A 12,389-nucleotide genomic window follows, 5' to 3' on the forward strand; every position below is an offset into this window, starting at 1 on the left:
GGGAACGTGGCATCAAAAAATAATAACCAATTCTTTACATCAAGTTTTTTGTTAAACACATTTTTAAAATTTTTTGGTGGTGGTGTATTTAATTTTCCATGTCACTATAAACTGTATATTTCGGAAAAAATCCTATAATTCTGCAAATCCTGTAGATTTAAGACTGGCCTCTAAGTCTAATAATAGGTGCCACTTCTTGGACTGTAGTCATCTTCTTATCATTACAGGCAGGATTAGCATATTCACAATAGGTGATATCACAGCTTGTCTACTCCCCCCATGCCTAGAAGACTCTCCCATAGAAGTTAATGGGGTCCGCTCAGCTCCTGTCCAGGGGTGCACTGCCAATGAGGCGATTGCACCAGGTAGGGACAAGTGGGAGTTAGTGGAAAGGTATTGGGCAGTAAGTGCTTTCATTGTGGGAGCATTCATCTCTGCATACTGAACTCTATCGCTATATTAACCAGCATGTTTTGTGGCACTATACATGTCTTGTGACCCTCAAAACTATCATGTGACTTTGCTTTCAGTTAGCTGCCCACCTATGCAATAGTGGGGTATTGAGGAGTAGAACATGTACACTATATACAGTGCTACTATCTGCAGCTGCACCTCATGTCTGTCATTGTTAGCAGTTTTGGCGGCTCGGGTGCGGACCCATTCACTTCAATGGGGCCGTAAAAGATGCGGACAGCACTCCGTGTGCTGTCCGCATCTGTTGCACCGTTCTGTGGCCCCGCAAAAAAAATATAGCATGTCCTATTCTTGTCCGTTTTGCGGACAAGAATAGACATTTCTACAATGGGCCGCCTGTTCAGCTCTGCAAATTGCGGAAGGCACACTGGCGGCTTCCGTTTTTTGCAGATCCGCGGTTTGCGGACCGCAAAAAACGTCACGGTCGTGTGCATGTAGCCTTAGGCTGTGGAACATCAGGTATTTGATAATTGCAGACTTTTTTTTAAAGAAGACCTTTTATCAGTTTCGACATAGGCTAATTATGGTATTACCTTGTAGGGTGGCCCCCACTGATGCCATAAGTGTTTTTTTTTGTTTTAACCCCACCCCCCCCCCTTACCGTTCGTCCGCTGTGGCCCCCGATATTTTGGCGCACTGTATTGTAAAGAGCTGTAACATTGCAACGGGGATGAGACGCAGTCTTTTTCTGTGGGCGTCTCCTCCCTGGCTGTGAGCGCGATTCAATCAAAAAGGACAGCTCACATCCAGGGAGAAGGAGCGAGGGGGGGCTGGCTTAAAAAACAAAAACACCCTTGGCATCAGTGGGGGCCGCCCTACAAGGTAATACCCTAATTAGCCTATGTCAAAACTGATGAAAGGTCCTCTTTAAAGCTAGAGCTGTGAGTTGATAATTTCCTGGTATTTTATACACTATCTATTTTTAAATAGTCAAGAAATGGGATTATTTGTTTCCTTATTTCCTATGATGTGAAGAGATCATTTTCATTGTTTTGATCTTGTATTACATTAGGTGTTTCCAGAAGTGACTGGTGGCAGCTGGTGACAGTGATATCCACTCCCCCCGCTTTATTGTGTTCTACCTGTGATTGACAGATCATACTGGGAGTAGTTGTCCAGTAGCAGAGATCCACAAGTTCCTCGGACAGTTATAAAAAAAAGTATTTGTGCATCTTTGAAACAAATAACAGTAATTAAGTGGAGAATTCTTCTATCTGTAGATACATCATTTAGGACAAGTATAAAGAAGCCATTAGCTGGATGATAATTTACTCAGTGGCAGCATTTATAGAGGTTGTCTGGTTAAAAAGAACCAATTTCAAATGCCTTATCAGAGGGGTCCACCAGTCACTGCCCTTATCTATTATTCAATAGAAGGAGCTTCTCTCTCTCTCTCTGGAGGACCTACGATAGCATGTCTGCATATTAGGGCTTGTTCACACAAACGCATGGGTTCCGTTCCGTGCATCGGGGCCACAATTTGCGGTCCGCAATGCACGGAGAACGTTCGTGGGGCCTCCGGGATGGATCCAGACCCATTCAACTTGAATGGGTCCGCATCCATCCGTTCCGCAAAAAGATAGTACATGTTCTAGCTTTGTGCGGAACAGAAGTACGGAACAGAACCCCACAGAACACGCCATAGTGCTTCCGTGGGTTTCCGTTCCGTGCTTCCGTTCCGCATTGCTCCGGATTTGCACACGGTGTCCGTTTATTGCGGATCCGCATATGCGGTCCGCAATTTGGCAACGGAACCCATACGTTCCTGTGAACGAGCCCTTATACAGACAGTCCACTGAAATCTATTAAGGTCTTGTAATACCTTTTTTCCCCATGTGGTGATACTGCAGGGATTTTCTTGGGTTTCCACACAAAATAAGGTCCCAGATGTGGGAAATGATGTGATCAGTTCATTATCACCAATCCTATCTAACAAGAAGGTATTTTCCAAAGTGGATATTTTATCTCCAACACTATAAAAACCTGTCACCATGATTCTGGACTATTATATGCAGTACATACAGGGCCGTCTTTAATATTGATTGGACCCTGGGCAAAAATTTACTTGGGCCCCCTGGATCCCGCCTTCCCACACCTTAGCAGGCAATCACGCCCTCCACCACAACACACACACAAAAAATCCACACATCTGGTAGAGTCCAGTGAATGACTGTAAATACTTCCAGTTCTGAAGACTTCAGCGGCTCAGGATCAGTGTTCTGGGCTGGAAGTGGACACCGCTCTGCAGGAAGGAGACCAGGGCTCGGCTCACCCTAGCATTACAGTGCACCCCAGCACCCCACAGTATGCAGTATAGCACCCTATAGTATACAGCACCACACAATATGCAGTTTAGCACCCCACACTATACAGTACCCCACAGTATATAGTAGAGCAGTATAGCAGCCCACAGTATACAGCACCTCACGGTATACAACACCTCACTGTATACAGCACCCCAAACTATACACGATACAGCCCCCCACACTATACAGTACAGCAGTATAGAACTCCCCCCCCCCCCACTATACAGGCCCCCCCCACACTATACAGGCCCCCCACACTATACAGCCCACCACACAGTATACAGGCCACCCCCCCCCAGTATACAGCCCACCACACAGTATACAGGCCACCCCCCCCCCCCAGTATACAGCCCACCACACAATATACAGCCCACCACACAATATACAGCCCACCACACAGTATACAGCACCCCACTATACAGTGGTTTACAGTATATTAACATAACAGCCCCTGTCACCTTTTTCTGATGTAATCTTTACACAAAAAAGCTCCACAGTTAACTTTTGCAACACTCCTGATAGGACCTGTGATGACTTCATAGCCATGTGACCAGTAATTGCTAGGTTACTGGTCACATGGTAATGATGTCATTAAGGTCCTAGAGCAAAACTCATTAAGGTCCTAGAATTAAGATCATTAACACAGTACGATCATGATGCCTGTGTAGCCAACAGCCTGACACCCGGGGCAGTAGCTAGCAGGGCTCAAGAGGCAGCTGCCTTGGGCCCCCCAGGAGCAACTAAGCCCAGGGCAGCTGCCCCTTTTGCCCCTTGGTAAAGACGGCCCTGAGTACATATAAGTAGTCTGGATCGCCATTTTTTTCCCCCTACTGTCCCCTGTTCCGCCACTGTCAGCTGTGCTAGCATAATGGAGAGGACTCCTGTGCACATGCACGGCAGTCCTGACAGTATACTTCATTACAGCTTTAAAGGGCATCTGTCAGCAGATTTGTACCTATGACACTGGCTGACCTGTTCCATGTGTGCTTGGCATCTGAAGGCATCTGTGTTGCTCCCATGTTCATATGTGGCCGCAATGCTGAGAAAAATGATGCTTAAATACATGCAAATGAGCCTCTAGTAGCAATGGGCTCAGCTCTCTCTGCAATGGCAGCGCCCCAGTTGCTCCTAGAGGCTCATTTGCATTTTGAATAACCAGGCCGGGCAGGCGTGATGATGCTTTCACTACCTGGTCCTATCAATGAAAGTGCAGAGGGAGCAGCAGTTGCAGAGATTGCTGAGCCTCTAGGTGTAATGGTAACGCCCCCGTTGCTCCCAGAGGCTCATTTGCATATATTAAAACATCATGTTTCTCAGCAATGCGGACACATATGGACATGGGACCAACACAGATGTCTTCAGCTGCCAAGTGCACATGTAACAGGTCAGCCAGTGTCATAGGGACAAATCTGCTCTTTAAGGCTGTACTGAAGTACACTGTCAGGACTGCTGTCCATGCACACAGGAGTCCTCTCCATTATGTTAGCACAGCAGTCTGGACTGTGTATATCACAGCGGTGAAACGGGGGGCAGTAGGAAAATAAAAAATGGCAATCCAGACTCCTTAAAAATGCCCTTTAAAAACTCCTTGGAACTGCACAACCTTCTTCTGAGTATAAGAGACTCGTGCTGGTGGCCATTTTGGTTCCTTCCTCCTCCTGAGTCCATCATTTTTTACTATTATTAAGTCCTCAGATTGACAGCACTATTCTATAAGTGTGAGCCATACCGGAACGTGCAGTAGTTTACCAGTGCTGCCATACTGTGTTCTTCTGAGCTGCGAGCTTTTTAAGTTGACAGTGCCTAACTAAAGATTACATTGGCCTAAAGACTGTGTGGTCCATGGTCAAAAGGTGTCACGGGCAGGAATTACAGTAATTACAGTGGCTACTGTAGCTGCTGCCATGTGTTAAGAGGTCAATGATCTGCGAAAAGTAGCAAATAACCACTGCTATGACCCCAGAGACATGGAACCTAGTGCCAAGGGTGTGGAGTGATAACAGGCTTCTTTCAGACCTGCAGTTGGGTGTTCTGGCCAGCAGGTCTGGCGGACATTGCTGGGACAAAAACCACTGTGTGCATATTTGCCGGGTATCTCCATTGGACCCCATTATAGTTAATGGGGCTGGCAGGCATTCTGGTACCTTCTGGCAATGCTGGATTCAGAGAGCTGCGGTCGGCTGATCTCTGCCGGTGTCCTAACAAAAATCCTTACTTCGTGAAAATACATTACCCCTCGTGACTTCCGGGGTTCTGTACCTCAACTTCCGGGGGTGTACGCTTCAGTGCAAGCGCACTACCACGACACGGGTAAGGTAAAATTGCAGGGAGCACTGACTCACGGACACTGCGCATGTGCCCTCAGGGGTAAGGAGATCTGACGGTCTTTTCTCCTTACCCTCACACTGCGCATGCGCGGATTGTGAAATCTCCTTTTGCCATCCGGGGGGTGGGTGGTGGGTGAAGCATATTGGGGGGCATAACCCTAATCCTAACCCTTAACCCTAACCCCTAACCCTTGTGAGGGTAAGGAGATTTCACAATCCGCACGTGCGCAGTGTGAGGGTAAGGAGAAAAGACTGTCAGATCTTAGCCCTGAGGGCGCACGCACGGTGTCCATTAGTCAGCGCTCCTGTAATTTTACCTTACCCGTACCATGGTAGTGCGCTTGCGCTGAAGCGCACACCCCTGGGGGTTGAGGCGCACACCCCCGGAAGTCACGAGGGATAAGGTATTTTCATGAAGTAAGGATTTTTGTTAGAACACCGGAACTCCTGCCGTTAGTGTGAATTTGTGGCGCAATTTTGTTGTCGAACGGTGCATCTTAGGCCCTGCCCATTTCTGATAAGTCCCGCCCCTTGTCTCGCATGCAAGAAAAAGTGTAGAAACCATAGATGCGCCAGATTTCACCACTTTTTTAGACAGATTTTTGCCGCAGACACGTTAGTAAATCTGTCCCATTGTGTTTTGTTTGTACTAGATAATTGTGTGCATGGTGTGTGTGATGACTATCAATGCTGTACGTCAATTTTCTGGCGTACAAAAAGCCACATTTTGCAGAAGGGGACAAAGCTCCCTCAGACAGATACATTTATTATAATTTATAGTACAAAACTGCCAAAATTATTGCTGAGATGTAAGCAATGTACATGGTACAGATGGTTTGTGGCATTTAATACCCTGATAAGTGGCACCAAGTATTTTTCTACTATGGGGGTATGGCCACACAGTCAGGTTTCCTGCATTTTTGAAAGCCCAAATCAGGGGTGAATCATAAAAGGAGAAAAAGTATAAAGGACGGATAGGACTCCTCTTTTTTCAATTCACTCCTGGTTTTAGCTTCCAAAACTGCCTCCAGAAACCTGAACATGTGGTCGTACCCTAGGGGTATGCACCAGTTTTCTGCAGCAGAATTACTTCCACTGCACCAAATCTGAGCAAAATCTGCACATGTTAAATCTGTCATCGATTGTGTTGTGGATTTTCCACAGATTTCACCCCCCGAGTTGCACCTTATTATTACAATATTTGCAATCCCTCTCCCCCATCTCTAGTAGCCCTTCATTCACTTCTATATTCTGTATAATCCATGCATACAGCAGGTATTTCATGACATCACTCCTCGGCATACGTGCTTCCTTTATGTGGATGCCTATGGGTTATTTCTGCAGAACATTCTTATCTAACTGCCTCCCAGTTATTTCTGTCTATATATATTTCCATCTTGTGCTCAACTCGTCCCAGCCCCATCATCTGTCTCCTGTGTACATTTTATTTACCACTTCATGTTGGCAACCCATTTCTCTGGTCCCAACGCAACCAACATGCCTGAGTCCAATATTTCCACTACATTCCAGTGCCGCCCACAACGTAAACACCTCTCTCTTCCTGAAATGCATCTCTTTCATTCCAGACGCTCACCCTCATTATCTCAACAGCTTACGCTCAATTGCTCATCTCTACCTCTTCACAGCCAAACCGAGACTCTCTCAAGAAATCCTACTCCTCTTGACAGTGTCGCCCATTCATTCTGAAGATATAGCAAACAATATATCAAGTCATTTCACGTACATTTCTTTGACTTTAAATGGCCATGACCCTACACAGAAGATCTTGTGTTCTACACAACTCTTTCAAATGTAAGGATCAGGTGCCAGCCTTACTTGTTCCTTCTGATATAGAGAAGTTGGCCCAAATCAGTAAAACTTGGGAATATATCTAAAAGTTACTGAAGTAATGGTCGTTATATATTTTATTTATCTCACACTGCCTAATAACAAACAGTAAAATGTACTTATGAGAGGTGACCATGTCTCTATTAGTAGTCCAATATACTTTCAAAATAACAGCAGATTCATTTCATTCTTTCAACCTACCCATAAAACCTTCCCACATTCCCCCAGGTGTATCTTTAGCATAATGTAGATTACAATGTATTTACTATGGGTTACCCCATATATATAAATGCATAACCACACATATACTGTATAAGTACAGTTTTACAATTAGAGACAATGAGATATATTCACATTTTCTATAATGGAAGTATTTTTGTAAGGTCTGGTTGAACTTTTACAACCTAACCTAAAGAGGTCATTCTACCATATTATAATTAAACAGGGCAAAGACTATAATTAGAATAAAGAATAAAAAAAAATTAAGGTAGCTATCAGTGAACATCTCTCCAACCCATAGCTTCATGAATGATCATGAAGTCATCTCTGAATTTTCTCCTACGAGTTTTCTATGACATTCTAGGTTCTAACTAAACCTATTCCTGAACTTCCCCATTGTTTGAGGTCATTTTAGCACCAAACATGCCTGGAACACTCGAGCAGTAAAATAAATCACATGAAAATAAGTGATTTTGTAAGGATGATGCGAAGTGACTTGCGTAGAAGGTAAGAGGCAGTGGAGGTGTCTATGCATGGCTCACATACCTTGTCAAGTTCATGTACCTCCTCACTGTTGGACAGTGTAACATTAAAAGGATCAATGAACTGATGTAGATCTTTTCCCCTTTTACGTTCTTTTTTAGCTGCCAGGACCGGGAAAATTGCAAGTTGCTGGCACAGTAGTGTGGCCACCAGGAGCCATACCCAACACCTCATTATGCCTGGTGAATATATCCTTCAGAGTTTACAAAGTTAAACTGTGGAAAGCTCCAAGTACCTTCAAGAAGATGCTGAGAGGAATAAAACAAGTGGAAAGTGATCCTTCAGTGTAGATAAGCACTTGCCAAGACAAAAAGGGTCAAGATAAAGCATCAATCTACTTAACTCCGCCAGGACTTTTTACACATGACAAGTAGGTGAGAAGGTGAAAGCAAATGTTCTCCCATCAATTTCTTCAAAAGTCCAAACAGTATAATTAAAAATCACTCAACTATGAAGTCTGTAACATTAAAGGGATCAGGGTGACATCTGAGCCCACATCTGCCAGCAAAAAGCCCCATCGGTTTAGACCTTCCTTGGTAATGATGATCAATGAGTGGACCCATTAGGTGGACAATAGGAAACGGAAACTCTGATGATCAGTAGTCATTCTCCTCTGTTACTGTAAGCCGACAACCTGATGTCTTCTGCTTGACTTGATGCAACCTTTAGGATAAAATTCAGAATCTGATGAAGTGTCTCCACAAAACACTACTCGTTGGCAGCCGCCTCACACTTCTGCTGAGCATTAATTCTTAAAAATAAAAGTTGTGTCCTTTCACAGATAAATCATGATAACATGCAGAAGTCTAAATATCTGCTCTTGGCTCACTGGGTTAAAAAAAAAGGCTCAAAAATAGGTAAAAATTGTGGGGGAAAAGTCCTGTAGAAATTTCTCCCTGTGATTCTGATTGTTCAGAATGATGGTTTATTCCTTCTTTCTGTGTCCCAGTCCTGTCTCAATTTCTCTCTCACTCTGTCTCTCCCCAGCTGCAAATTGGCAGTTGCTCTCCGGGCTGCTCATTTCACCAAATATATCCTTCTTTCCTGTAGCTGCTACTTGAAGGAGAGGGAGGGAACTCACCCTGCTCATCTGTCAATCCTAGTATTTTTAACAGCCCTATTAAAGTGGAGCTGATAAGCAGTTCAGCCCTTCTCCACAGAGATGTTAATCACATTTTAATGACCCATAAAAACTTTTTCTTTAACCCCAGGGGAAAAGACTGAATATGACAAAAACGCAATGTGGGAAATGTTTCATATTAACCCTTAAAATATTGATGCTGCAATATGTTTTAACTTGCAAGCAAAGAGGTGTGCAAGCTGCATTTCCACCGCGGTGGCGCTGTGGAGCAACTGAACACTTGCTGCTGAGTTCCATCACAGCTGATGGATGAGGCTCCAAACAGTGGGGAAACCCGCAATTAGCAATTTTTTTCAAGAGACCTTAGAATTGAAATATGAAAATCTGAGTAAAGCTGGTGTCGCGCTACGTCTGTTTTGCAAAAATGCTGTGTTTTTTGCTGCATTTTTTTATTTTTTGCAAATGAAAGGCACTGAGTACAGTACAGTAGCATATAAAGCGTCATGCAGACACTAGGACAGATTAACTAATCCTATAGATGGCGCAAGCGTAAACAGACTGTTTAGCCTCTCCAGATTTATCAGAGGGGCTCAGGCTGGATAATAAATATGGTGCAGGGATATGCCGCAAGCCCAGGAGGAGCGGATCACTTGGCTGCAATACTTATTCACAGTGGCAATCCTCACACTGACGCTCCCTAAGGCCAGGGCAGGAATAGAAGGACACACCCTTTCTTCCCTCCCGGCACAACATGATATTGGGACTCCAGCCAGGTTGTTGGGGTGCCCTTGTTGTTCTTGTTTTGTATGGATGCAAGGCAGGGCATGTAGGTGTAGTGACCGGTGTATGATGCTGGAGTCAGTAACCAGGTCAGTTGTAGGAAAATAAATGTCTCTCTTTACTTGAGTGCAGAATGGGAGTTGTAGTACATCCAATGGTATCTAAACACATTTCCAAATTATTTACAGTGCAAATATTCCCAGACAGCAATATATGGATTTGAGCAAGAATCTGAATTGTAGTACTCCTTCCTCTCTATCTTCCCTCTCTCTTCAGAATCTAAGGCTGACAACATTACTCTTGCAATGCTGGTTGTAATTCCTAACTGAAGGGGTACAGGATTGAGATTTAGGTGGTCAAGACCGTGTCTAAATCTGCACAACATCTCACTTCCTCTGCTAACTCTAGACTAGAGTGAGGGGCAGACATAAATCCCACACCTAACTTCCTGTAGGGGCTGAGTCAGGATAATTAAGCTTGACTGATCCATACAGAGATCAGATGGCAGATTACAGGGCATTAACATATTAAAAGCATAAAATAATGATACATACCATTAAAGGGGTTGTTCCCATGAAAATATTATCCAGTTTTCAAATCAGCAACTGGATCTAATACTTTTGTAATTGCATGTAATTAAAAATGTAGCAAAGCGACTGATATATTCAATAAAATGTATCTGTATAGCAACACCTTCTGTTTATTTTTTTCTTATTTCTTTGTCCGGCTCACTGAGATGGCCGCACATGCTCAGTTTCATCCTTCAGCTGCCTCCTGAGCTGTGATAGGGAGAGCATGGACACGCCTCCTGAGTTGTGATAGGGAGAGCATGGACACGCCTCCTGAGCTGTAATAGGGAGAGCATGGACACGCCTCCTGAGCTGTGATAGGGAGAGCATGGACACGCCTCCTGAGTTGTGATAGGGAGAGCATGGACACGCCCCCTGAGCTGTGATAGGGAGAGCAGGGACCCACCTCCTGAGCTGTGATAGGGAGAGCATGGACACGCCTCCTGAGCTGTGATAGGGAGAGCATGGACACGCCTCCTGAGCTGTGATAGGGAGAGCATGGACACGCCTCCTGAGCTGTGATAGGGAGAGCATGGACACACACCCTTATCTGCAGCAGAAAAGACACTCCTCTTGAGCGGCCAGCTTGATATAAATCTAGCAGAACAATGAATGTGGAGATCTCTGAATCCATGTGAGGTATAGGGCTGATTCCAGCTTTGTTAGATAGAGATTGTCATCACACTATATATGTGATTTTCATTTTTTGCATTAGTCATGGGATAACTACTTTCAGGGGCGGACTTGGAACTTAAAGTGGCCCTGTTTTGTAGTCTGGTCCAAATTGATGGAAGTCAGGGCCAACACAAGCAGGCGAGGCAAGCAATACCATATTGTGGCACATTATACCACTCCAACAGAGCCAAATACCATGGTATAGGTGCATTAGTAAATGTGAGCCACTGATTTTTTTTGGTGGCTTTATGACAACTAGCAAAAACAAAAAAAAGTTAGAAAAAAAAAATACAGTGTGGCAGCCCTCAAGGCTTCATATATTTTGATGTTTTAATGTAAAAAAAAAAAAAATATATATATATATATATATATATATACACACACACAATATACATATAATGCCACATACATTTTTTATTTCGCATTTGACATTCTTATGGCACTTTGGTGCCATTTTTTTATTTTACAAAAAGTGTGTTTTAATGTTTTATTGCGTTTTCTGTGGCATTTTAATCAATCTATTCATTTTTGAAACTGGAAACTATGTTGATCAATATAAAAAAATCCATTGTAAGAAAACACAAAGTAAAAATGTTATATAAAAAAAGCAACACGCAGGGCTGGCGTTAGAGGGGTGAAAACAGGGCAATTGCCCAGGGCCCCCTTTCCAAAAGGGGACCCCTGCTGTTAGATACTTAAGTAGGCTCAGCATAGGAGATTTTTTTTTTTTTATTCAATTCCTTTTTTTTCCTCCTCCACATGCTCCCCAGTGTCTCTTTACCATGCTGCAGCGGTCCATGTAAGAACAGTCGCCCAGACCTCAGTGACAGCCCAGCATGCTGCATTATCCACAATGGTGAGTGATGCCACAGACCGGCCGACGTTCTTTGTGGGTGGAGTTAACTAAGCTCCGCCCCATCCATTGCCTGCACTTGCTCCAAGCTGTAGGCCTAAACTTCATACTGGGATGGCTGGGCCTTCTTCTGCATCCGACCCCCAGACTCTGACCTCAGCTCCTGGACTGCAGGGGGCTCCCAGGACCCTCTTATCAAAGCACCCGGCCTGTTCCCTCTCCAGCTGGTAAGTCCCCCTCCTATGTGCTTCCTGTGCCCTCTCCTATGTGCTCCCTGTACCTCCTGTGTTGCTCCCTGTGCCCGATCCCTGTGCCCCCTGTGTGCTCCATGTGTGCGCTCCCTGTGCCCCCCTTGTGAGCTCCCTGTACCTCCTGTGTTGCTCCCTGTGCCCACTGTGTGCGCTCCCTGTGTGCCCTTCCTGTGCCCCCTCTGTGTGTGCTCCCTGTGCCTCCTGTGTGATCCCTGTGCCCACTGTGTGAGCTCCCTCGGCCCCCTCTGAGTGCGCTCCTCTGTAGCCGCTGTGTAAGCTCCCTATGCCCCCTCTGTGTGCTCCCTGTGTGTGATCCTTGTGCCCGCTCCCTGTGCCCTCTGTGTGTGCTCTCTGTGTTTCATATGTAAGCTCCCTGTGCCCCTGTGTGAGCTCCCTATGCCCCCTCTGTGTGCTCCCTGTGTGTGATCCCTGTGTCCGCTGTGTGTGCTTCCTGCGCCCCGGT

The 12,389-nt window shown here is 45.0% G+C and overlaps 1 protein-coding gene across 1 annotated transcript in view; it reads right to left on the reverse strand.

Annotated features, from left to right (window-relative positions):
- C1QTNF12 (C1q and TNF related 12) overlaps nucleotides 1–8,802 on the reverse strand; it is a 75,676-nt gene extending 66,874 nt beyond the window's left edge. Inside the window, exon 1 of the mRNA XM_044278268.1 lies at nucleotides 7,721–8,802. Within this exon, the coding sequence (XP_044134203.1) occupies nucleotides 7,721–7,891 (171 nt within the window). The 5' untranslated portion in view covers nucleotides 7,892–8,802. The remainder of the gene's footprint in view (nucleotides 1–7,720) is intronic.
- Nucleotides 8,803–12,389: the final 3,587 nt, after the last annotated feature.

The sequence above is a fragment of the Bufo gargarizans genome, chromosome 2 (genome assembly GCF_014858855.1).
Source record: "Bufo gargarizans isolate SCDJY-AF-19 chromosome 2, ASM1485885v1, whole genome shotgun sequence".
NCBI lineage: Eukaryota > Metazoa > Chordata > Amphibia > Anura > Bufonidae > Bufo > Bufo gargarizans.